General features: G+C 42.1%; 2 protein-coding genes across 3 annotated transcripts; one reads left to right on the forward strand and one right to left on the reverse strand.

Moving 5' to 3' along the window:
* Positions 1-304: 304 nt before the first annotated feature.
* Positions 305-9,855, forward strand: AMDHD1 (amidohydrolase domain containing 1). Of its 2 annotated transcripts, XM_083573475.1 has the most exons (9): positions 319-567; positions 1,359-1,465; positions 2,926-2,990; positions 3,751-4,028; positions 5,001-5,226; positions 6,620-6,744; positions 7,161-7,254; positions 7,947-8,107; positions 9,519-9,855. In XM_083573475.1, exons 1-9 carry the CDS (start codon positions 431-433, stop codon positions 9,622-9,624), a joined length of 1,299 nt encoding a protein of 432 aa, XP_083429601.1. In that variant the 5' UTR covers positions 319-430; the 3' UTR covers positions 9,625-9,855. The 2 variants fall into 2 exon arrangements, with proteins under 2 accessions (XP_083429602.1, XP_083429601.1); XM_083573476.1 differs by lacking the exon at positions 7,947-8,107 and having other exon boundaries at positions 305-567.
* Positions 9,856-10,710: 855 nt separating this feature from the next.
* HAL (histidine ammonia-lyase) lies at positions 10,711-26,015 on the reverse strand. Its single transcript, XM_083573439.1, has 20 exons — positions 25,622-26,015; positions 24,413-24,473; positions 24,224-24,251; positions 23,707-23,781; positions 23,385-23,457; positions 23,171-23,237; positions 22,926-22,963; positions 22,722-22,847; positions 22,097-22,236; positions 20,693-20,740; positions 19,711-19,858; positions 18,861-18,956; positions 18,076-18,134; positions 17,768-17,848; positions 15,829-15,894; positions 15,577-15,742; positions 14,389-14,523; positions 12,692-12,800; positions 12,506-12,575; positions 10,711-10,995 (listed from the first exon to the last, which is right to left on the reverse strand). Exons 1-20 carry the CDS (start codon positions 25,866-25,868, stop codon positions 10,837-10,839), a joined length of 1,992 nt encoding a protein of 663 aa, XP_083429565.1. The 5' UTR covers positions 25,869-26,015; the 3' UTR covers positions 10,711-10,836.
* Positions 26,016-26,416: the final 401 nt, after the last annotated feature.

The following is a 26,416-nucleotide window of genomic DNA, read 5'->3' on the forward strand; positions in this document are numbered from 1 at the left end:
CCCTAAGCTGATGCCCAGCCGCCACTGGGATGTTTTTGATATTTGCATCATCCTTGGTCATTTGCCATTCTGGCTGCAGTTGATGGGAGTTGTAGCCCAAAGCATCATTTGGACTATTGGGGAGCATTATAAATGAGATTCCCCTACCTGCAATTGAAATAGTTAGGGGTCCATTCCGTTTAACCACCTCAGGACTGCAGCACCTCATTTTGAATTCTGTACAGTCCAAGCCCACCCCCACCCCCACCCCCCGTGTGTGTTTGCTTGTTGTGGGTGAAAACTGCCAACTAAGAGAAATGATGACGATTCCAGGAGCAAAGAGAAAGACCTTGCCCTGGAAAACTCGTGAGCGTTCTCTCTGCCCTGTTGACGTTGTCTGGGCCAGTCCCGGACTTCCCAAGCTCTTTTGTATCTGTCTGGAAAGAGCAACATGGCTGGTGAGTATAAGCTCCTGCTTGAAGGCGCCCAACAGCTGGTGCTTGTCTGCGCCAAAGGTGAGAAATACCTCCTGGAAGCTGGCATGCAACATCTGGCCGTGCTGGAAAACGGCAGCGTGGTGATTGGCAAGTAAGTGAATATCCCGGGAGGGGGGGCGGTGTTGCTTGCTGGGGTGGGGGGAGTCTCTCCAGCAGAATCTCTCTCCAATGGGAAGGATTCTGTTAGTTTGTTTTTGTACTGACCTTCTCTAACGACAGGAAAATAAATGAAGTTTTTACAGAAAAAATAAAATTATTTTCTGTCTCCTGACAGTCACCAGCTGACCAAAACTTAGGCTTTTGAAATACAAAAAAACGATTAACTTTTTTATAGCCGATGAACTAAGTCAGGGGTAGGCAACCTAAGGCCCGGTGGCTGGAGGCGGCCCAATCACCTTCTCAATCCGGCCCACAGACAGTCCAGGAATCAGCATGTTTTTACATGAGTAGAATGTGTCCATTTATTTTAAATGCATCTCTGGGTTATTTGTGGGTCCTGCCTGGTGTTTTTACATGAGTCAAATGTGTGCTTTTATTTATGCATCTCTGGGTTATTTGTGGGGCATAGGAATTCGTTCATTCCCCCCCCCAAAAAAAAATATAGTCCGGCCCACCACATGGTTGAAAAAGGTTGCTGACCCCTGAACTAAGTAGTTAGTTACTTTGGGCCAGTAACAATGTGACAGTTAATGAATTATAATTTCCTGTCTACACTGAAGAATCTAACAATGATGCTAGCTAAGTAACTTACTAAAGAAGACATTGGTTTAAGTTTTAAGCACATTTCCTTCAGAAAAGAAGTTTTAGATTGGGGTATAAAAAGTAATTCTGTCTCACCTGCTTTGAAAGTAATGGTAAGCATTTTGGTCGGTTTATTTTCAGAGACGGTTGTATAAAGGCTGCAGGTGACTCAAGAGCCATTCGCAAGCAATTTTCAGGAGCATCTTTTGAAAAAGTCATTGATTGTTCAGGAAAATGCATCTTACCAGGTAGTTGTCTAATATTTCAGAGTTCAAAACACCAAGCAGAAAGATGCAAAAAGATAGATAGGCAGAAAGATAGGCAGAGATTGTCAGCTTCAGTTAGTCTAACATCCTCTGAATTATTTTCCTTTGGAATAAAATGTGATGGCTCCCCCTCTGAGCTACCTTAGCACACAAGTGGGGACAAGGAGCTGGGCAGCTTCTGAAGAAAATAAGTATTGACTGTGTACTATAGCTCTGTGTGTAGTAAACTACACTTCCCATGATTCTTTGTGGGAGGGGTGTGCTTTAAACATATGGTGTGCACATAGCCATTAGCCTGGATTTTGAGAGACTTAAGTCTATGACCCTACTGCTTTCCAAAGTGCTGTTTGATCTATCATGGACAATGGGACAGCCCCACATAATATGCTGAATCAGTACAACTAGCCATTGAAGTTTAAGCAAAGCTCAGTTTAGAAATAAGGTTGTCAGTCACCATATCTTATTAAAAAAGTCTGTGCAAGTTAGTGCCTAACATAGGGGTGCCATATTCCCCAAAGTGAAAAGTGAGCTGGGGGGGTCAAAGTTATTGAGATTTTTGGGGGAACATCTCCCTTCCCTCAAACAATTAATTTTTGGGGCGCTTTTTGCAATTACAGCCACAAATCTTTCAGGATGACGTTCAGTTGCTGCCTCGCAGTCTCTCCCAGCCTAACCTACCTCACAGGGTTGATGTGAAGATAAAGGGGAAGGGGCTTCGTACGCTTTGCTGAGTTTATTGCAGGAAAGGTACAGTTTAGCAGACCCTGATCCTGCTTTGGTGCATGTCAACAGCAGTACGGCTTGCAGAAATTAAGCATCTGATGCTTTTTTTTCTTTTTTCGTTTTCCCTTTTGGAAGTGAGGGGTGGAGAAAATGTCTGTTGCTCAATGTTTGTATTTCAGGCAGCTTTTGAAGGCACAGGGTCAATGACATAAAATAAAAAACTAAGCTCCCATCTGGGAGCATTCCAGTCAAAATCCCAGGAAATCTCGAGAGAAAGAGTATGTGAAGAGTCCTGCTGAATCTGATTTCAGGTTTCATCTTGTCTAGGTCTGGGTTTCTCTCGGTAGCCAGCCCAATACGATGAAGCAGCCAGCAAAGCAGAAAGTGGCATACATGGTTCTCGCCTTCTTCTTTTCATCATCACAACAACCCTGTGATGTATGTTAGCCAGAGGGATGGTGAACGACCCAGTGAGCTTTATGTCTGACTGGGAATTTGAACCCTGGTCTCCCAGGACCTAGTCCAGTGCTCTAACCACTACACCACACTGGCTCATAATAGCATTTTATATACTGAAGGATCATGCTTTTTGATAATGTTTCTCCGAGGGCACATAGATAAAATTATTAGCTGCTAATGTTTCCTGATTTTGTTTCCTAGTGGATATGTCTGAGATTATGCAGTTTGCTGTGTTTGTTTTTGTTTTTTTAAAAAACCAGGTCTGGTAGATGCACACACACATCCTGTATGGGCTGGTGACAGAGTCCATGAGTTTGCGATGAAGGTAAACTTACATACTGTAACTGCAAGGATTTCTTTTACCTGCGTCTACCTTTCTTTACTGTAGATTAAAGTTTCCATAAAGTGTTGGTGCTGACCTTTAAAGTCCTAAACGGCCTCAGTCCTGTATACCTGTAGGAGCGTCTCCACCCCCATCGTTCAGCCAGACACTGAGATCCAGGGCCGAGGGCCTTCTGGCGGTTCCCTCATTGCGAGAAGTGAGGTTACAGGGAACCAGACAGAGGGCCTTCTCGGTAGTGGCGCCCACCCTGTGGAACGTCATCCCATCAGATGTCAAGGAAATAAGCAGCTATCCTATTTGAAGGAAGCCCTGTTTAGGGAAGTTTTTAATATTTAATGCTGTATTGTTTTTAACACTCAATTGGGAGCCACCCAGAGTGGCTGGGGAAACTCCAGCTGGGTGGCGTATAGATAATTTATTATTATTATTATTATTATTATTATTATTATTATTATTAAGTCTCTTCTTCTGTAAAAGGCACAAACCCCTTCTCAGATGCAAATCGATCTCTAATAAGAACACAGGAAGGAATCTGCCTTATGGAGAACCAGACCATTGGCTCATTTAGCTCGGTAGTGTCTAATGTGACCCTCATTGTTTCTCCACTTCTGCATTCAAAGCAACTGTTCTGCCACTACCTACCAGGGCACTTTTGGAGAGCCATTTGACTTCTGGGATTTCATTGCATGAGGGGTATAGTTTGCCCATTAACGCACGTTTAACAGATAACTTTGTTTTAAAGTTGGCAGGAGCTTCCTATATGGATATTCATCAAGCAGGAGGAGGGATACATTTCACTGTGGAGCACACTCGGAATGCCTCAGAAGATGAGCTCTTCAGCAGCTTCAGACACCGGCTGCTACGCATGCTCAGAGCTGGCTCCACTTTGGTTGAATGCAAAAGTGGATACGGGTTAAACCTGGAAACGGAAATTAAGATGCTGAGAGTGATTGAACGGGCTCGGCGGGAGTTGGACATAGGCATTTCCTCTACTTACTGCGGAGCTCATTCTGTCCCTAAGTAATGTACCTATTCTGTCTTGTCATTTTAAGCGCTGTGCTAGAACACAATTGAAGATTAATTGGGTCACGCATTGAACAGTTCTTCTGCAAAACAGAACATACCTAATTCTTGCAGTGTTTCTGTTTGCCATCTGCTATTAGAGTGATGTGTGGAAGTGCCCTAAGAGAGTATTCAAGCATAATGAAGACTGAGAGAGGGTGGAAAGCCTGAGATGTGCCTGACATTTCCTGTAAAGCATCTGAGGGAGAAGAATTATTATTATTTAATTCAGATGTGACGGAGGAGAACACAGCGAGAGGAAGTTTAAGGCACCACTTGCGTTTGCAGTGTTACCCTAACCTCTTTCAAAATCAGCCGGAACATAGAAAGGGAATCTTGAACTTAAAAGAAAAAGATATTGGTTAAGGGGGGAATAAATCTCTGACATAGAATCTGGCAGGCAGGAACCTGTAGAAAAACCTTCCATAGCATCAGGGCCTGTGGAGTCAAAGCCTGGACCCTCAGGGGCAGCTTCTGCTGAATGTGAGGAACCAAATGCCTCCCAGGGTAGCTCACAAGCCCAGCCATGTAGGGAGTCCACCAGAAAGTAGCCCCAAATTTCTGGCCAGAGGGATGGCCCTTTAAATAACTAAGTTATCCACAAAGGGCCAGAGTCTGCTCCCCCTCCAGGCTGGTGTTTTATGTGGGTGTATCCTGCATCATATTCTTAGCATAATAATAGTGCATTAGTCGTGGGTTTATTCTGCTTTAGTTTGTGCTTCAGTGGTTTCCCACGTTATTGCTATCCAGAGGGGCTACAGCACAACAAAAGCAGGGCGAAAATCAAATGAGAACATTTGTGATTTAAAATTTTAAAGGATTTTTATATGGGATATGCACTGGTTGTGAAACAGTGAGACCACCCCAAAACTTTTGCAGGCCACATGAAAACTTAATCTTCTGGTTTTTGTTGCATTGTCTGTTGAATAGGGGGAAAAGTGCCACTGAAGCCACAGATGACATTGTTAGCATCCACCTTCCTAAACTGAAGCAACTGGAGCTTAATGGTGAAATTCATATTGACAATATAGATGTTTTCTGTGAGAAGGGAGTCTTTGATCTGCCTTCAACCCGAATAATTCTTCAGACTGGGAAAGATTTAGGGTTACAGATCAACTTCCATGGGGATGAACTTCATCCAATGAAAAGCGCTGAGGTACTTATTTTGATATATTACATAATTTTATTTGTATGTCACCTTTCCACAGCTCAGACTATGCCCTAGGCAGCTTATAACATGAAAAATACATCCCACAACATAACCAAAATAGTAATAAACAATAAGTAAAACATTAAAAACACACACAACCAAATTGAATAATTACTACACAAATCACACCAAAATTTAAAATAAAGATACAAAAAAACCTCACCCAACAGCAACAACCCCCCAAAACCAACAACACCCCACCCCAATAATCTGTTTGGCAGCCTCGCCTTTTGTAGCTGGAGTCAGTCAGGGCCCTGCCCACCCAGACCAGGTGGAAAAAGACCTGCAAGGCAGGGAACAGGTCTTCCAGCACTCACAGCCAAGGTGGTCCTCTTCACTGAAGGAAAAATCTTACACGAATTCTGATTTGGGCTTAGCGTATTGGAAGCACCACAGCACAGTTCTTTGTTTCTGCAGTAAAGTTAAAAGAAAATGTGAGGTTGATGGAGTTAGCGAGATGGACTTTCTGACCTTTGCTTTTTACATCCATTCAAACATTGACTTTGCTTATCTTTTCCTTGTGATGTAAAATAAAAAGAGGAGCATCTGATGAACTCATTAGTGATAACATTGCTAGATACACATACACATTTTAATAGTTAATGTTTGTGTCTTTAATATCTTTCATAGGGTACATTTGTTTCACCTGTGGTGATTACAATGTATTTATAACTTCTAATATTTCTATAGTGTTTTTCATTATTATTATTATTATTATTATTATTATTATTATTATTATTAATTTTGCTATTTGTACCTGGTCCACCTTACTGGGTTGCCCCAGCCACTCTGTCAAGACAGGATGAACAAACCCGATGCTGGAGGGGATTTGAAGTGTCATAGTTGTCCCTCTTCCCAGTCTTGCCTGTTCCCACTGGGAAGGGAGCTGTAGCATTTATAAATGCCTCAATGCTCCTGCCAAGGCAGGTAGAAGCTGCTACTGGCAGTAATGGGGTGTTTCAGGGCAGTGAAGGGGCTGTGCTGAGCCAGCACAGGATCTGTTGGATCCTGAGCCAGGCCTGCTGCTGTCACATGATGGTACTGGGCATGATCCAAGCTTGTTTGCTGCACAGGCTGGTGTAGCAAATAGATTTTCCCCCAACCCTCCTTTCCATTCTGACTGGTGTGAATAGCAGGGCTCTGGTTACACTGCTGCATTAAGCCCCACTTCAACCTAGATTGAAAGCAGCAAGTTGAAGCTGAGCATAAATGATTCTGGGTTGAGGAGAACTGCATTTTTGTGCTATATAAACAGGTTATTGTGTGTGCAGCCTTACGGATATTGGAGGTTCTTATGTGACTGACTTTTAATTCAAACCTTGCCTTGGCATCTGTTTAGCTTGGAGCTGAGCTAGGGGCTCAGGCTGTCAGTCATCTAGAAGAAATCAGCGATGAAGGTATTGCTGCAATGGCCCAGGCGAAGTGTGCAGCTGTCCTGTTACCAACCACTGCCTATATACTGAGGTAATCATAATTCTAATATGTATTGCTAGGCTGTATTTTACTGTCATTTGCTATGCCTTTGGGAAAATATGTATTATCTTTTTAAAGAATGCATCCACTGAACAACTGCTGTTAAGAGCGATCCTCCAAGGCTGCAAAACGTTGCTGGTCTTTTAGGAGAGCCAATGGAGATGCTTTGCAGTTCAATCTCTCTCCCTCCTGATGGAATAGCTGCTTATGAATGACAATTTAGGGAGGAGCCTAATGGAGCTGGTCTCTTAACAGAGCCAATGGAGAAAGCTAGAGTCTCATCTCTCTCTCTTCATATCTCCCTCTCCTGGATTCTGATAGAATCATATAATATTGCTGAAGTGGTTTGCTGCATTTTACATTGCAATTCAAATGGTAGTAACCATTGTTTTTTTTTTACTTTGCAGATTAAAGCAGCCTCAAGCTAGAAAAATGTTAAAAGAAGGAGTGATTGTCGCTCTTGGCAGTGATTTTAACCCAAATGCTTATTGCTGTTCCATGGTAAGATGTTTCTTTAGAGCAGACGCAAAATTAATGTTAATTTTCTTCTGTCAGTTTGAGCGTCAGGCTTGGAGTATTGACTATTGCCTTGATTCCTTGGGAATCCTATTTAATTTTCTGCACTAGCAGGACAGCTGAGTAGACCACGTGAATTTAAATACACACACTATTGAATTCACACATGAACTCTGGCCATTGAAAAGCAGCTTCTGCTTGGAGCTGATGGGTTATCAAAGCAGGATATTGGCTTTCAGCACAGATAAGCCCTGTCTTTCTTGCAGACATGAGCCTTATTCAGGCATGAGCTACGGACAGCAGAAACAAGCATACTTATTCCACATAGACATACGCATCACCTTTCCATTCAGTTGTCAACTTGTAGAGAGCAGCTGTCTGCAGCAGAGGCCTTCTGTGCTTGTGGAGTCCCCCCACTCATTTTTAAAACCTTGGGGAATTGGGATTCTCAAAAGTCCATGAAGTTTGATCTCCAGATCACAGAAGACAACAGGGTGCTAGTGAGTTTGTCTCCACAGCCCCACCTGCAGTTAGAACAGCTGAAGAGTGTTACAGTTAAATTGATTTTACCTGTCACAGTGAACTCAGGCTTTCAGATGGCATGGCAGTAGCTGACAGACTGTTGGTTTCTGTGCACCTATGTATAACTTCAAGCTTAACTACCTCTCTCTTACTAGCTCATGGTTATGCACCTGGCCTGTGTAAACATGAAGATGTCCATGAAAGAGGCTTTAGCTGCTGCCACCATCAATGCAGCTTATGCTCTTGGGAAATCGCACATGCATGGCTCCATAGAAACTGGCAAGCAAGGAGACCTCATTATCATCAACTCACCAAGGTGAGGATGCAAATAGCTCTTAAAGGCCTAATGCTCTGCATAAGTTGGAATGAGAATCTAACATTCGGAATAAATTAAATGCATGATGATGAGCAATAATTACTCAATCCAAGTGCAGTATTTGAGTCTTCTCCCAATACAGAACATATTGACCAGACATAAAGGGAAACCTTAATCCTTTTTAAAAAGTCATACTTTTATATGCTTTTAAACCCCCAGTTCAGAATTTTTTTCAGTCTGCCTTACAGCCATGTCAGTTGAAAATTGTTCTTTAAAAATAAACATTGAATTGTTCAGGTAACAATTTTCTGGCACCATGCCAGAGCCCAAATTTCATATCATATATTGTTGTGAACTAAACATACCATCAGTTTTTGTTATTTATTTAAACTGATCTATATTTTCAAGTATATTTTAATGTTGATACGCTTGCCAATTTTAGATTTATTTGTGTTTATTGTGCTTTTTTATATACCATGAGCCACCTTGAGTAGGCTGTGCCCCCAAAAGGCAACATATAAATAAATGACTACAATCATTCACAATGTCTTTACAAAACAGGCATATGAATTGATAGCAATTGGCTCCTGCTTTCTATTAATCACTCAACATGTTATGTTAAAACTATATGCTTTAAAACAGTCCTCCTGCCACATTCCTGATGTCAAAGGTGAGGTTACATATGGGGCAGTTACAAAAGAACCACCAGGAGCTTAATGTGAGCTCCCAATTATTCTTTCTGCAAGCTTGGCTCCCTGTTAGTGCTGATGATCACTGCCATGTAACCCTTGTGAAGAACTCTGCAGTGCAGCTGAGGGACTTACTATCTCAATTTAGAAGAAACCGTTTTGATTCAAACTGCTTCCTCCAAATGGAGCATTTCTTCCACTGCAGAGGTAAAATTGCTTTGTTTGGAGGAAGTAGTTGGAACCCAAACTGACTTCAAAGGGGCTCCCTGTAACTGCCAGTCAACAGTTACAGTGATTGAGCTCCTTTGAACTTCTGCATGTGTCAGTCACCTGATGTCATTATGCTGCCTGGTGATTGTCTAAGTGAGCAGTCCCACCCACCTGTCAAAGTTTGCCTATGGGGAGTGAGGAATTAGGGATCCATCCCACTGGCTAGATCCAGTTTCCTACCCCTGCTATAAAAGATACTACTGTGTGTCAGTTTTAAGTTATCAAGTTTAATTGATAATAGCATATAGCTCTGCTATATGAAACAACAAAAATTCCTATTGTGCACCTAGGGCTAAATGGGCAAGGAGGCTGGTTCGACTCTATTCTGTCTGCATTGTTTATTTACTTTGAACATGCAGCTTATCTATCATGCTTTATATTTTAGTCCTATGCACACGAGAGATTGTTGTTGTTTTTCTAAAATATGATTGTAACCTTTTAAAAATCTTTAGATGGGAACACCTGATTTACCAGTTTGGCGGCCATCAAGAACTGATTGAATACGTAATTGTTAAAGGAAAAGTTGTTTATAAAAACGACAGTGTTCTGGGCTACTGAGGAATTCCAGAAGGAAGAAATACAGCAGTTGCCAGACTCTCTGAGGCAAAAACAGGATGATAATCGGCAGGGACTCACATCTATAAGATCATACTTCCTTACAAAGCTCAGAATTTCACTGGTTTTTATTTTAGTTCTTCGTTTGTATTCGCATGAGGAACACTAGGCCATGTTCATCTGCTTGGTAGTTTCATGGTCCGCTGGAAAATAAACCTACATGTATGCAAACAATTAACTCGGGGTTTTTTTCCATTAATGAAGTTCCTCTTGTATAAAGAAATCAAAGCTCTGCATTGCAGTGTGCCTACATACACCTCATAATTTTTCACAACCAGAGTTAAGAACATGAGAAGAGTTCTGCTACATCTAGTCCAGCGTCCTGTTCTCACAGTGGTCAGGCGGGTGCCTTTGGGAAGCCCACAAGCAGGCCCCGATGACTGCAGGGAGTTCACAGATAACATTTACACAGTGGGTTGGGCTTGAATAACTACCCAGCTACTTCCATCTACCTAAGGTGGTTTATGAATGTGTGTTTCCTTTGAGTAGCAACCTCCTCTCCACAACATGATATGTCGCTTATAGAGATGACTTCACAAAGCAAGATTTATATGGCCCAGGAATCAGCACATTGGCTTTTTAATTTTTTTTGGTAAGAGACCAAAGCTGGCATGGTATAGTCATCAGTGTCTGACTAGGATCTGGAAGGCCAGGGTTTAAATCCTTACTTGGCCATGAAGTTCACTGGGTGACCGTGGGCCAGTCACTGACTCCCAGCCTAACTTACCTTGTGCCCCTTGGAGAAAAAGGTGAGATATAAATGCAATAAGGAGGAGTCTCTGTAATGATTGCAACATTAGATTTATTGTTCTTATAAATTAAAAAAAAAGCTAGCTAATTTTAGTTGGCTAAATTATAGCTTGATGTTAGTGTGGTTATCTTAACTCACAAAATGAGTCACATCTGCACAGGTTTTGTCGCACCCACCCATTTGCTACAGATAAATTCAACATTCACCTTGTTTTTGTACAAAGTTCAGCCATTGTGAAATCATTCAAACTGATATGGCACTTTCTCAATGCCCACAAATATTTTCGGCTTTGGAATCTTTATTTTTTGGCCTTTGGCATAAAGTACAGAATACAGGAGTTATTGAAAACACAGGATTTTGCTATCAACTGAAGTACTGAGGTTCGTTTCTGATAGCATTTACTCTTAATCAAATTCTTCTGAGTCGCTATGATGATGTTGGTGGCGACAGCGTGAGGCGTTTTCACTTGCTGCTAATGAAAAGGCAGTCGGGGAGATTGGCCTGGACTCAGGAAGGTGCTCTCTTCTGTATTTTTCAATGTATGGTTCAGCTACTTCCCAAACCTACAGGTAGGAAGAGAGAAAGAAAATAGTGTCAGAAGCAAAAGGCAAAGACTTAGATTTTGGACCAAAATATTGGCAGACAACATTTCTCATACATGATCCTAATCATATACTTAAAAACCATTGGTGCAAGTTAGCAAAAAAACTACTTCCAGTAGAAATATACAGTGCAAACATCTGGACAAAGTAGGCCCTGTGGGCATGCCCAGATGGTGGTTTCTGAAGAGGACTGATGTGTGTCCAGTGTACATTGCCTTCATACTCCATTCCATCACTCTCTACAAGGAAACAACACAAGACCGGCTCTATAAGGGAGGGAGGGAGGGGAAGAGGGAGCTGCATTTTATGGTGGGCCCACTTTAGCAAACAAATGCCAAACACAGCACAGGAGGCTGCTATCAATTCCACCCACCCCCTTCTCACATGCTGGAACTAATACTTGAGGAAAAATATATCCAGAGGCTGTACTTGGCCCTAGAAGACTGTCAGGGACTCAGATTTGCTGAGGGATGGCTTTGTAATATGTATACTAGCCAGATGGAGCACGTGCAACATGTTATTTTTGAACAATAAAACACACTCAACACAGAATGATCAAAAACAAGATTCTTATTTCTTTATTATGAACTTCCTGTCAGAAGCTCAAGCCTCCTGCAGACATGCATGTTAATTCAGCTGTGGATTCCATGTGGTCTATGGCCAGACAAATAGAATATGACTTGCCATTTGTAACACAACTGCGCAGGCTTCTAGTCCACTAAGAAGCACAATTTGAAGTGTTGGCTTTGACCTCTAAAGCCCTTTGTGTCTTAGGGCCCTTTGCTCCCACATGAACCTGCCCAGATGTTAAACTTCCTAAGAGGTCCTTCTTTGAGTCCCTTTGCCATCATCAGTGAGATTGGTGGTGACCTTTGATTGGTCCTTTTTAATCACCTCTGCCTCCCACCCTGCCCTGTTTTTGGAAGATTCTCCCCCAATCACGTGAATTCAAGCTTTGTTATTTTTGTTGCCAGGTGAATTATTCTTCCAGGCTTTTTAGATGCTGTTTTAATCTGACCTGGCTCTGGTCTGAATATTTGGCTTTATTGTTCTTCTAATTATTTATTGTATTGTGTATTTATTGCATGCTTTCAGTTTCTTTGATTGTGAGCTGCTTTGAATAGTGGGAAAGAAATATTTGGAATAAATAAACATGGTTCGCTTGCCCAGCTACAATCCGTCTTTCACTTATGATAAGATTTACTTCTCTAACCCCAATCACTCAAATGTTTGGTGGTAGACTTGTGGTGCTGAACAAGTGTCAAAGATATGGTTTCCTCCAACCTGTTTTCCTAGATAGCAAATTAAGTCTTCTTGGTACAAGATTGTTTTCCTTCCTCATAGAATGTCGGAATAAATCATAAGCATGAGGGCACATATTATGCAGCTAGTAGCTAAACACACAGAGGAACTTTTAAAAATCATGGAGTCTCCTCATCAGACTCCATTAGCTGCCAATATCAACACTTGCCTTCTGATCCACAAGCAGTCTGTGAGCTGCCTCAATGTCTGGGGCCATGAAGCGATCTTTCATCCAAGGCCTGAAAGGAGACAAATTGAACAACTTCTAAATCTGCTAGTAGTGGTGGTAAGTGGTTAATGTTTGGCCAATGTTCTCAGAAGTTACCGTCTCTGGGCAAGTGTTTGTTTGACATACCTGACAACAGAGCGCACAAGGTCATAGACTTTTTCCAATGGGGTCGTAGTTCTCAGGGGGCGTAGAAACTCAATGCCCTGGCATGCCGCAAGGAGTTCTACAGCCAATACTAGTAAACAAAAGTAACATAAAAAACCATGGCAAATTCTGGTCATTTTTAAAACGTTCGATGTAAACAGATGAGGATGAGATCTTGGGACTAGTGCTCACAATCAAATGGGCACATTGACTGGATATATGAAATGCAGAATCTTATATTTGAAATGGTTCTATGAATTTAGATGCAAGTAAAAGACTAAAGAAACTTAAATCTACTTTCCTATGGAGTGTGTTAATATTGTGGCACTCTGTGCAGATATATATGCACATGTGAACAATTATACACACACACAACACAAAAGCATGACATGAAAAGCATGCAAAGATTCTAGAACAGTTTTACTGAGTCAGGACTTGAAGCCTTGGAAAGAGGAATTGTGATGCCAAGGTGGAGGTGAGGTTCTGCATCAAAGGCAGAAGAATTAACTTCTCCCTGTGCCTTGGATTTCCTAAATTCAGAAGTCAGATTAGTTTGCCTTACTGCCACAGGGACCTAGGACTCGTCTGTCCATTCCCAACAGCAAGGGCTGGTGGACTGGCTGGGCTGGGCTCCCTCGCCTGCCTGCCTGCTTGCTCACTTTGAGGCCGCCTCAGCTCCTGGCAACCTGGCCGGCCCCAGAGGCACCATTCACCTGCGGAGCTTGTAGCCAGGGCTGCTGCAACAAACAGCTGTGCAAGCCTTTGGGAGGCAGAGACACAAGAGAGCATCAAAGGAAGGGAGGGAAGGAAAGAGGGACAGAGGCCCGTGTTGCCCACGGCACCCTAGGGTGCCACAACACACTGGTTGAAAACCACTGATCTATGCAATGAAGCACAATGAACCAGGATCTCTTCTTACAGTGTCAGTCTAAGAAATTCTGTTGCCTGAATGAAGCCCAAATCCACTAGAGCCCCACACTTAGTTTAAAAATACATGTAGCAGCACTGACACCAATTCCTGCGTTCATCTATCTTCCCCTCAAGAAGCCAACCGAGGGAGGCTGCTCCACTCTGTTGTACTGCAGGGCCTTTCCTGATCTCTTAAATAGTTTTGGGGTCTGCATTAAGTCTCTTGCTATTCTGACCCTAAACACTTTGGCATGAAAGAACGCAGGCAATTCTTAGTATTATGTCTTGTTATTGACAATCCACAGCAGTTCCTCTGTAACATTTTCTGAAATTATTTGTTCTTTATAATTTATATTTGTTCCTACTTATTATCATCTTCATCTCATTTCTACAGGCGTTTTTTTATATATAAATTGCAATATATATATATATTTGTGTGTGTGTGTGTGTGTGTGTGTGTGAAATCCAGTCAAATGTATTTTTAAAATGCAAGCAATTCCCATTGATTTCCATGAAGCTTACATCCAAGTCAGTGTGCTTAAGGTGGTATGAAACACTGGTCACATCCACACTATACATTTAAAACATATTTAAAGCACATGGGTTCTCCTAAACAATCCTGGGAACTGTAGTTTATCTGCCACAGAGCTACAATTCCCAGCACCCTTAACAAACCGCAGTTCCCAGGATTCTTTGAGGGAAGCTCTATGCTTTCAGTGTGTGGCATAGATGTGACCACTGTTAATATCCAGTTGTGCCTATGACTTTACCTTGTTCAACGTGCTCAATGACTTTGAGTGCTTTTCTTGCAGCCCATCCTCCCATGGACACGTGGTCTTCTGTAGCGGCACTGGTCGAAAGAGTATCCACAGAAGACGGGTGGCACAAGGCTTTGTTCTCAGAAACTGCAAAAGTCCAGTTTGAATAAATGGTAGCCTCTGAGGCAAACCACCATGTAAAGCAATGGTTGTCAACCTGGTCCCTACCGCCCACTAGTGGGCGTTTCAGGATTCTAGGTGGGCGGTAGGGGGTTCTACGGCACAAGCTGAATCCTCCTTCCATCGAGCACTGGTGGGTGGTAAGGAAATTTTACCATCAAGAAAGATGCATTAGTGGGCGGTAGGTATAAAAGGGTTGACTACGCTTGATGTAAACAATGCCCCACTTTGAGCAGCCATCAGCAAGGGAAATGAGGAACCCAAAAACGCTTTTGTAACAGTACTCTGTGCAGATCAGCAGTGTAATATCAATATAAAGTACCCATAAACCTTATTTCCCCCCAATATAGAGGACACTCCAAAAGTGCTCACACTGCCAAGGAGAAAGACAACAGGGGAGGAACACAAACACAAGCCCTGTATTTGTGCTTCTCATAAGCATCTGCCTGGATCAAATGAGCTTCTGGGTCAGACCTAACAGGGTTCTTTTTACCTGTTCAAAGCTTCCTATACATTATCTCAGCAATGTTTATCACAGTAATGCTTACAGCAGCCCTGCAAGGTATCCTTGTGCTGCCAGTGGGAGAAAGGCCAAGACTGTGAATTAAGAGAATAAATGGGCAGAGAAGAGATTTAAACCAGAGATGGGCCATGTACACATTACTGTTAACTCTGGCTCCAGTGCGCTCCCTCCACTAAATTTTGAATCTGCATACTCAGGACATTAGGGAATATCTAGAGCTATCCTGTAGTTTCTTGTAACGTACTGGTTGCATGTGATTTATTTAAATGCCTTGACATTCTAGAAATGACCTGGCTATTCCAGCAATTGAATCCGTGCTGGATCTAGGAATTAGGAGACACACCCCAAGTGTAATGGTCATGCGTACATAGCCCAAGACTCAAATACCTGAGAGGGAAATGCAAGAAGACTGGTCAGAGCAGCAGATTAACTCTGGGATATTGAGAGGTTCGTATATTCAATCCCTCTGGCAGCCCCTTCAGCCATTTTGTACTCACCCAAGGATGCTGCTGTGCAGTGTGCAATCATGAATCCAGAGTTCAGACCTCCTTCTGTGACTAAAAATGGCGGCAACTCACTGAGGGATGGGTTGCAGAGCCGTTCGATCCTCCTTTCGCTAATCGCAGCAAGTTCATGGACCCCAATTGCAAGATAGTCCAGAGCCTGAAAGATATATATTGGTTTTTAGTGATGGTTTTTAAAGCCCTAAATTGTAAAAAGGGGGGGAGAAGGGGGGTGTTGTTAACTACCTTGGCAGGGTATTCACCATGGAAATTTCCTCCAGAAATTGTCTCCTTCCTCTCAGCAAAAACCATCTTGAGGAACACATTAAGGCTTCAGCAATAGTGAGGTTGGCCATAGCAAAGCCCAAGTTATTCATTTATTGATACGATACGATATCTTTATTGTCATTGTCCCTTGCGGAACAATGAAATTGAAAACTACATAAAACTACATTAAAACTACAGAAAACTACCAGAAAACTACATAAAACTACATAAAACTACATAAAACTACATAAAAGCTACATAAAACTGCTACAAAACTACATAAAACATTCAAAACCCCCTAAAAACTCTAAAACCCCATTTTAAAAAACACTATACTACAGAGACCCCTTATGCTGCGTTTAGAACCAGAATTGCATTAGCGTAGAAACTGTTTTTCAGGCGGCTAGTCCTGGCCTTTATAACCCTATACCTTCTTCCAGAAGGCAGAAGCTGAAAGAGATCATTTCCGGGGTGCGTACTATCATGTGCTATCTCTGCCGCTTTCTTATGGCACCTGGCAGCATAGATTTGATCTAAGGTGGGAAGAGTGCACCCAATAATTCTCTCTGCAGTCTTTACAACCCTGGATAGCATTGTTTTTCCCCTGGCCGTGCAGCTCCCAAACCACACGCACAGACCATAAGTTAGTACGCTCTCCACAGTGCAATGGTAGAATGCCATCAACAGGTCCTTTGTGAGATTGTTTTTCCGGAGGATTCTCAGAAAATATAACCTCTGCTGTGCTCTCTTCACCAGGTCTTTGCTGTTCTCTCCCCAGGTTAGGTCGTCTCTCAACTCCATTCCCAGAAATCGAAACACTGAGACCTGTTCCACGCACTTCCCCTCAATAATAGGTGGCTGAATATTCAATTTACATTTCCTAAAGTTCACAATGATCTCTTTTGTTTTCTTTAAGTTAAGCAGTAAGTTGTTTTTCCTGCACCACTCCCCCAACTGCTCAACTTCCTTCCTATAGGCCGTCTCCCCCTCTCCAGCCGTAATTAAACCAACCGTTGTATCATCTGCAAACTTAATGATCTTATTACTGGGGTATTTGGGGGCACAGTCAGCTGTATAGAGCGTGTATAAAAGCGGGCTCAACACGCACCCCTGCGGCGTCCCCGTATTCGTGATGAGATCCGCAGAGACGTGGGAACCCAACCTGACCCTTTGGGAACGGTTTGATAGAAAGTCTAATATCCACCTGCACAAACATGGTGGAAGTCCCAGGTCTAATAATTTGGGCATCAATCTATGTGGAAGAATAGTATTATTGAATTTGTTAGAATTATTTCTATTCTACTTTTCCATTACAAAAAAGGCACATGTATGATAAAGAATATACATATTTCCAGAGGGTCAAAAAAATACTTTATTTTTTATCTGGACCACCAGACTACAAGGTGTTCATATAGGACAGTGGAAGACCAGAGAGGGAGTTGATATAAGCCTCTTGAGGCAGGGAGTTCCAAAGGCTAGGTATGGCCGCACACTCTCCCACATTCCTACCAATCACACTCCAATACTAATAAGTTAATGAGCAAATAGGCTCATATGGGAAGAGATGGTCCTTAAGGCATCCTTGTCCTAAGCTACAGGTAGGTAGCCCATGTATCTGAAGAAGTGTGCATGCACACAAAAGCTCATACCAATAACAAACTTCGTTGGTCTCTAAGGTGCTACTGGAAGGAATTTTTTTATTTTGTTTGTCCTAAGCTGTTTAGGTTAGGGCTTTAAAGATGATAGGCCTCAGGTAAGATAAGAACAATACGCTTTAAAACTTACAACCTAAATGCACAAGTATGCAGGATCACTTTTGTCTGACAGCTCCTACAGAAACAACGAAAGCCACAGATCTATGTGGAATAGTGTGAAACATACACTTGACTCAGGCAGCAGAATTATGCAAAAAAGATACAGGATTGTCTGTTGCACTGTTGAGTTCTGTGGTGATTATGTCCTTGACAAATGCTATCGTGTCATTCGCAACGCCATGAACCTAAAAGAAATTTCAGATATTAGCCACATATCCTGCATCTTCGTAAATTACAAGGCCACATATCCTGCTCCTGGGACCTCCAAGCTTTGCCCTTCCACGGTTCTAACTTTTGTTAACAAGAATAGAATTCAGCTCACTGACAGATTTGAACCATTTTCTTTACATGTTGAAGTGATAATTGAGTTCCTGGCTACACGTGTCAGAACCAAGTTTACATTCAGCTTTACCTGAGGGCAGCAACGCAGTGTGTATGCATCTTGTACTCTATCACAAAATCGATGAGATTCTGCAACACAAGAAAATGAAAACTTATTTTAAGAAGAAAACATAGCAAGGTTACTATTTTAATACTAAACCTCTCTAGCGCCAAGTCAAAATATGAGATTTGCCCTGGAGTATCACATGTTTGGATTTATGCGAAACATTACGATCTGCTTCCACTTTTGTAGCTTATTGTGTATTCTGTTTTAAACGTTTTACAAGAAGATTTAAAAAAGAAAATGAAATGAGATTTGAATATTGTCAGGATGAAGTCTGACAGCTGGATATATTTAATGAACAATTTCATTTTTTTAATATTTGGGACATTTTAGCAAGAAATGGGGGAGCAAAGTTCAAGGAAGGTCTTTCTGGTGACTGGACCAGTGCTGAAAACTATGTGGAAGGGGCTGAAACAATTACCCAGCTGAAGAAGAGACATTCCTTTGGATTCTTGGCCTTTAGCAAATTATATCCAGGGCTTAATAATTTTTTTTAAATTTTTTTTTCTAAGGGGTCCCCGCGTCGCCGTCGCGGCTAGACCCAGTTCCCGTGGAGCTATTCCCTCACAGCTGGAGGGAATCCGCCATTACCGATGGCACCACCTCCGGAAGTCCTTAATAATTTTTTCTTACATACTTTTGAGGGCTAGATACAGCATTTTAAAAATAAACCAAGTTGAAATTATCAGATAGTTCCAGCTTCTTTTTTAAGCAAACATGCCAAGTATGTATCACCCAAAATGGCCATTCACCTGCTATTTCAGAGGGATGGTGATCAGAATCTAAAAGTGACCTGAATCGAAAAGCCACCTCTATCTGCCCTCGATGTGGTCGCAGTGCATGAATATCTGTTTTAAAATAAAGATAAAGAGTTACAGCATAACACTTATCCCCTCTCTTCAAATTAAGGACAGTTTTGCAAGCAACATTTGGACAGGTGTATTAAGCCTGGGATTATAGTTACGTGAAATATACAGCAAATTTTTAAATTCAAACAATAAAACCCTAAAATGTAGCCATTTAATACATATGCAGCATTTCCCTGCTCCTTTGAAGAGATATGATCTGCAAGATATATAGTGCAAGTAGCATCTGCAACAAATGCTACAGTGTGGAGTGATTCTGGCCAGGATTCTAGCCAGCCATGCCCTTTCCAGTATATTCCATTCTATTGCCTCTCAGCCCATATCAGCTAACATTCAGTGACACTGAGCATGTTCAGTCTCTCTTGCTTACATTGTTTTGGGTGGTTCTGCAAACTTTGTGGTTCTCCTAAGCCTACTGGTACCTGGCGTTTATATGTGGATGGCACCATTTTGGCTACTTAAGAATCCACACTGGAGACTGAGGTGTTGGAGCTTAGTATATATGACTGGGCTTTAAAGCAGTATAGATCACTTAAACCTTTTTCCATAAGGCATAGCAGACACTAAAAGCAATGATGTTGGTAGTTCCTATGGTCACAATTCTGCTGGCACCGTGAAGATCAGAATCACATCGTCACAGAAATGTGGGAGATGCGACAAAGCAAATACCCAAAGCCCCAGATTTTAGTATGTTCTGTAAAAGTGACCTAGCAGCCTTAGAAAATGCAATACCAACCAGTATCAAAGGCTCTTGTTGTGCCCTTCAAAACTTCTAGTGTGAGGGCAGCCACTATGTCAGCTTGTCTAGCAATTGCACTGGCCCTTTCAACTGCTTCACATCCTAGAGAAGTAATCATTTGCGTCCCGTTTATAAGAGCCAGGCCCTTCAAAGAAACAGAAAGCATTAATTTTCAGAGACTCTCTCTGTATAAAGACACGTGCATTTCCCCCCTCTCCCCTCACAGGCAACGGCTGGGGGGAAATAGGGACATTCCGGGATCAAATGAGAAGCTGGGATTGCTTTTGTAATTCTGGGACAGTCCCTGGAAAATAGGGACATTTGAGTTTATGAACTTGACATCCATTGCTCTGGCTCCGCCCACAATTGTGGCCACTAGAGTGAAAAAGATTCTCCCGACTTAAAGCCGCTTCACTGTAAAAGTGCCTTCTAGAGAACAGTGCAAATTAGAAATGCTCCCTTTGCCATCGCGATACCTGTCAAGGCATCTCGATTTGACTGGGACATCCCAGAATTATAGAAGCCACCCCAGCTTCTGATTAGATCCCGTAATGTGCCGTTTTTGGTTCTACTCTGTCTTGAGAGTCAGCTGGCTCCCACGAGAGTTTGATACTGAAAGATTCACATCTTTCACACGAAAGGAGGCGGCTGAGCTGGAGCCCATGGGAGGGGGGGAGAGGGAGCTGCTGGTGGTGCAGGCCAGGTCACCAACACTGATGGAGGAGAAGACAAAGACAGGGATAGCAATGGGGAGGGGGAGGAGCCACTTCGGGGCTCGCTGAAGGAGATGCTGCTGGTAACGGAGACAGGGGGCTGGGGCGGGGAAACCCCAGCCAGCTCGCATGTGCTTTTGGCACTAAAAAATGTGCACCCCGATTTTAATCAGCAGAATATTGGAGGGTACGTATGACATTGTCTAGCTACATAGTACATGCCTCCGCCTACTGGACCATTGCTGAGATTCTATGCATTTTATTACCTCTTTGGGCTTCAGTGTAATTGGTTTCAGTCCATGAGCTTCTAGCACCTGTAAAACAGTATCAGTAACAAACTTATTGGGCTTATCTTTTGTTACCCCATAAATATTTTTAACTACTCTACTGAGAAGGAAGATGCCCAAGCAGAATTGAAGAAGTGGTTTCAAGGATGTTTCGACACCCATAGTTTTAAAAAACAAATGGTTTAAATTAGTAGTAGTTTCAGTTCCATACATGGAATCCCACTTCTGCATTCTTTTAACATGCCCTTTCAGGCTCAAGCAGTTCCTCTAGTTTGCGCCGGAAACAACATATTCATTTTAGGAAGCCTCTCCCTATATCGCCTTACCAGCATAAAAATTAATTAAAAACATGACCCCGTGTTTCCTTCTGAGCTGCAATTCTGTGCATGCTCACTTGGCAGTGAGTCCCAGTTAAATCAGTGGGACATACTTATAAGGAAACATTACCACAGTTGCTGTCAGAATTCATTTATGTTCATCACTTGAAACCATTTGAAGTTAACAGACCCTTTGCTGGCAGAACATTTTGGCTTCAGAAAAGTTCCAGCATTTGCATGCTAAGAATACACAAATCCTTTGCTTTGTCTATGGGTTATGACATCTATATTAAAACCATGGTAGTCATTGTGCAGGATCATTTGCTCGTGCTACCAGAAAATCACGAGCAGCACTCAGTCACTGTCCCTGAACAACAGAAGGGCACCTTGCCACTCCCATCGTGCTACAAAGCCAGCAATTCTGGATAGATGATTTCTACTGCTGTCTGTTCCAGTTCTTCAACTTGCAGTTCTCCATACATACCGATCAGTAACATTAGAATACTAAAAGACTGGATGCAATCCCAATCAAATTTTTGCTCTTGCACTCTTCCTTTGGGGGGAGGGGGGATTAAAAGGTACACAGGTACAGAAATGCCATTGCACATGCCCAGAATGGAAGAAAGCAAGTTGAAAGTGGGGAGTAGTGGTTGAAGGGAGAAGGCAGAAAATGCAGCTTAGAAACATTCCATCAAAGAAAAAGTGGACAATCTATGAAAGCTCTAAGACTTTGTGGGGGGCAGGGGGTGGGGCAGTGGACAGTGTGTGGATGGTCGCATGCCACTCAAGCACACATTAAAAATAAATTCTGAACATTCAGTTTGTGACACAAAGCCCTCATATGTCTCCCTGTTGCACATCGGTTATAATTGGTCAATAACTCTTCTCCATTAAAATCTAGGACTGAGACCCTACATTTACTTATAGGATTGCATTGTAAGAAGCCTAAATTTATTACAAATCATTAATCTGCAAAGCATCAGAACGAAACACCCCTCTTCACCTTTCACCATTCTCACGAATGCTTCAGCAAACCAAAAGGAACCAGCAGAGCATTGTCTCTTACATATTTTGCATCAGCCCATCCACTCTTTGGAGACCACATCTTCCCTTCTCCTATGAGTCCCAGAGCAAGATGGGAAAGAGGGGCTAAGTCTCCACTGGCTCCAACAGTCCCTTGCTCAGGAATGTAGGGCAGGCAGGATGCTATAAGAACAGGAGAGTGAGGGAGACCTTGATTACAGAAATACACATACCATAATTCACCCTGCCCCTTGAATTTTAGCAGTGAGTTTTACTGTCAGTGACTAGAAGGAGTGCCTTATGCAAACCAAACTTGCCCGTTGCCTTTCATAGCTACAACATTCTATTGACCACCAATATTCCAAATGGCACTGCCCCTTTCAAGGAGACAATCCACAACACATTGCATAGGCCTTGCCTCTCTTGGAAAGTATAATCTGAAATCAATCTTTCTTTAGAAGCTGCAGGTGCAGGTTAAACTGCAAGGCGCAGGATGTCACCGCCTCTCTTTGCACAGTTCTAGGTGCAAATGGGAAAGTTGCTGCATTTTTTTGGCACAAAGAGACAAAATTGGTTTTTTGATGGGAGCTTCATCCCCTTTCAAAATTATGCCTATTGCACTGAAAGCTGAACCCTGCAAAAATGTGGCATAGCAGAGATTACATTACCGTTAAATGCTTCAATGACTTGATGAAGAGTTTCCAGTGATATTCCACTGTATCCTTTTGCTAAGACATTGATCCTTAGAGCTAAGAGCATACGAGATCTCTCTGGAATCAAAGGCTTCCCAACACCTGCGAGGATAAACAACCACCTCAGTATAGCCTATAATAAATCGTAGGAAAGCATCTGGAAGATCTGCTCTTCCTTACCTGCAGAATGTGACCGAACCAAATTCACTTGAAGTTCCCTCAGAGAGAGAGAGAGAAAGAAAGAACACAATACAATTAGTTCCAACTGCAGGCAAAATTTTAAAGTTCTTGCAAAAACTGAACAAATAAAATTTTAGACAGAACCTTTACCCAATGGAAAGTAACCTCATTAAATAAAACATGTTAGAATCTGTTTGGCTGCATTTTCTATAGGTTTCTTTTGTAAATTTAAAAAAGAGGCATACCATAGCTTGCTGTTTGGAATAACAGTTCGTGCAAACTTCCCAAAACCTGTAGTAATTCCATAGACAACTAAAAGAAGAATGATAAAACAAATGTTTTACTTGCATATTTTAAATTAAAAAAATGTATTTGAATATATGCAATCACTTTTACATATACTGCAGCATTCCCAACTGCTCACACCCAATTTAAAAAAATAAAGTAATTAATGGTTACCTCTCTGTTCCTTTAGAATACTTTCAATAACATCTCTTGATTCTCTGACTTTAGTTTCAGCTTCAGGGGTTAACTAGAAATAAAATTGCCTTTATATATATTTTTATTTCAAGCTAAAGTGCAAATAAAGTATCTATAGGGGTTGCTGTCAATGTAGGACATTTGGGCAGAGGTCTAGGGCCCCACTCAGGAAAACATGCAGAAGGGCCCCCCAGATACAACAGGGCTGGCTAAAACAGGAAGTGGGTCAAAGGTCCAGGGTCTAAAATCATCTAAATTCCACCCCTGGGTACTTTAGAGTTATAATTTTTCCAGTACTCACCTTAATCTTATACAGCCCCTTTCCTAAATTGACTAAATCCTGTGTTGTCAAATGGTTCCCATCTAAATAAATATACTATATAAAAGAACAGCATTAGAATAAGAGAATACGACATGGATAAGCGTAAATAACCAGTTGTGCTATGCGGACACAGTATTTATGTCTCTGTACAGTCAGTGTTGCTACAATGGGAACATCACATTTTCATATAAGTGTTTAAAAGAACTATTGCAGTTAATTTTTTTCAGCACTTCAAAAATCTGTGACTATGTTGTATGTTGCATTACAGAATTGATTTTTTTTAAAAGTTCTATTTCGTTACTATTTATTGTGCAGCACAAGCCTGTTAATGTTTTCTAAGAAGCAAATCCCACCGTGTTAAATAGGAGCACAGGCACATAGCATTTAGCGTAGTATATATAGCAGACTTAGAACTTAACACATAGGGAGGAGAATTAAGGACAAGGAAAGACATAATTCAAACACCAGTTCTTCATAAGTTACTCTTGCTCCATACCTGTTCTGGTTCTCGATATTTACTATATCTGAAGCACAGCATCGGAAAATATATAATGTAATACAAGATCATTTAGATTTCAGTCCACATTTGCGGGTATAGGAGAGACAACATGCAAAAACTAAGCACCCTTGATTTATGAGGCCTCAGAAAAACAATAGACCACCACCACGTTTTTAATAAGGATACAAATGAACACCCTCAGGCTGTGATGGAATGAAGTCTGGGGACATTACATCTCCTTGTATCACTGAAAGGAAAGAGAAACAACCATCAATGACATTTTGTTTATTCTGTGGCCAGTGTAGTTATGCTTTCACAGGCTATCCCTGTAATCAGAAGTGTATTTTGCTAAGCATTTGGAATCACTCCTAAACGCCCTTATTCCATTTTCTCACATGAGAAGCTGTGGCTCAGTGGTACTCTGGGAAACCATCTGTTTTACATGCCAAAAGGTCTCAGGTTTAATCCCTGGCATCTCAAAGTAGGACTGGGAACTGCCTGACACTTCAAAGAGTAGCTGCTGGTCAGTCTAGACAAGATGAGCCAAGTGTCCGACTTGGTGTGAGGCAGCTTCCTGAATCTCTTTGCACTTCTGATTTCCAACCAGCAACTCCAGTATGTAAGCAACATATCAATGAGGCCTGGATGTGATCAATCTACTATATGATCCATATCAGTGGGGGCGCCTGGAGCTTTACAGCAGAAGCCAAAAGACCCACAAGCTACTGCTTCAAAGACCCTATCAACTAATTTACGTATGGCAGTGAGTTGGAAACGAGGAGGAATAACACAGCACAAAATGGAAGCAATTGCTTCTTTTCTTCCTCTATTTGCTGTAGTCAAAGTCTGGGATGTTACAATTTATGAGATGCAGAAGACACCCCAGTTTAAGTCCAATGTATACAGTGGTACCTCAGGTTACATACGCTTCAGGTTACAGACTCCGCTAACCCAGAAATATTACCTCGGGTTAAGTACCAGAGGATGAGAACAGAAATCATGTTCCAGCGGCATGGCAGCAGCAGGAGGCCCCATTAGCTAAAGTGGTGCTTCAGGTTAAGAACAGTTTCAGGTTAAGTACGGACCTCTGGAACAAATTAAGTACTTAACCTGAGGTACCACTGTATCTGGATACATGTGGAGTTTTCTTTCAGCCTACCAGCATGGGAAATGGAAACAGCTTTCTAAGCAAACCTTGTGAAAATAACTGGCTGAAATACTGCACACTTAAAATGCATGCTAGCCCCCCCCTAGACATTGATGGTATTTGGAGAGACTTCCCATCACAATATCAAAACATTTTCATTGTTTCCTGCCAAGCATTTCCCTTTAGGAACTTCTCCTTAATATGTGCAAACATTGCAACTTGTGGTGTCTGGTCTTCCGCTTACTTACCAACTTCCACAAATTCATTGTCCTCGAGGGCATCTTCCAAAGTATCGTCCTGATCCAGCAATCCAAGGCCTTTGCAACGGCGAACGTAGAATTGTACTTCCTCCACAGAACCAAAGCCTCCATTGTCAGGCTTGTTTTTCATGTAACGCCTCACGGCTTCTTTCCCCAGCCACCGCACTGTGCTTGCGCCACTTCGGCATGGCACAGCAAGCCATTCCCCTCGGACATGCACCGTGTACCTTGGCATGCTTGTCCTCTGCCTGGGCTTGTCCCTCCACTGTAGAGGGTCGGTGTGAGCACCGCATAGGTGTGCAATCTGCAGTACATGCCACCTGACTGAATTCCACTGTCCCAATCAGAAAAGGCCAAAAAGCTACACACCCACCCAAAAGTTCCCTCACTCTGCAAACAAGCATGTGTATTTAAGCCAAATATCAAATCACACACAACACGGGTGACACACCCCTATCACAGCAAAGCAATGAGGAAACGGGAAAAGACGAATCCAAAGCTATGTACACATTGGCATTTATTCTGGACTCCACGCACTCCCACATCCATACTCCAACCTTGCCCTACTAAGTTCACTATAGAACTTCATCTCCTGATAAGTTTGGCAAACAAGCTGTTTTCAGTTTTAGGAAGATGCTTCAGATGTTTTTTCATTGGGGGCAGGGTGCATGATTGAACCTGACCCATGGACCCTTCCAAAAAAAATGTTATTTAAGCAGCAGTTGACATTTTATGCTGCTTCCCGATAGCCAATATGGCTCTACTGCCTTCATCCATTACAGT

This window comes from Podarcis filfolensis, assembly GCF_964270895.1.
Source record: "Podarcis filfolensis genome assembly, chromosome: 10".
Taxonomy (NCBI): Eukaryota; Metazoa; Chordata; class Lepidosauria; order Squamata; family Lacertidae; genus Podarcis; species Podarcis filfolensis.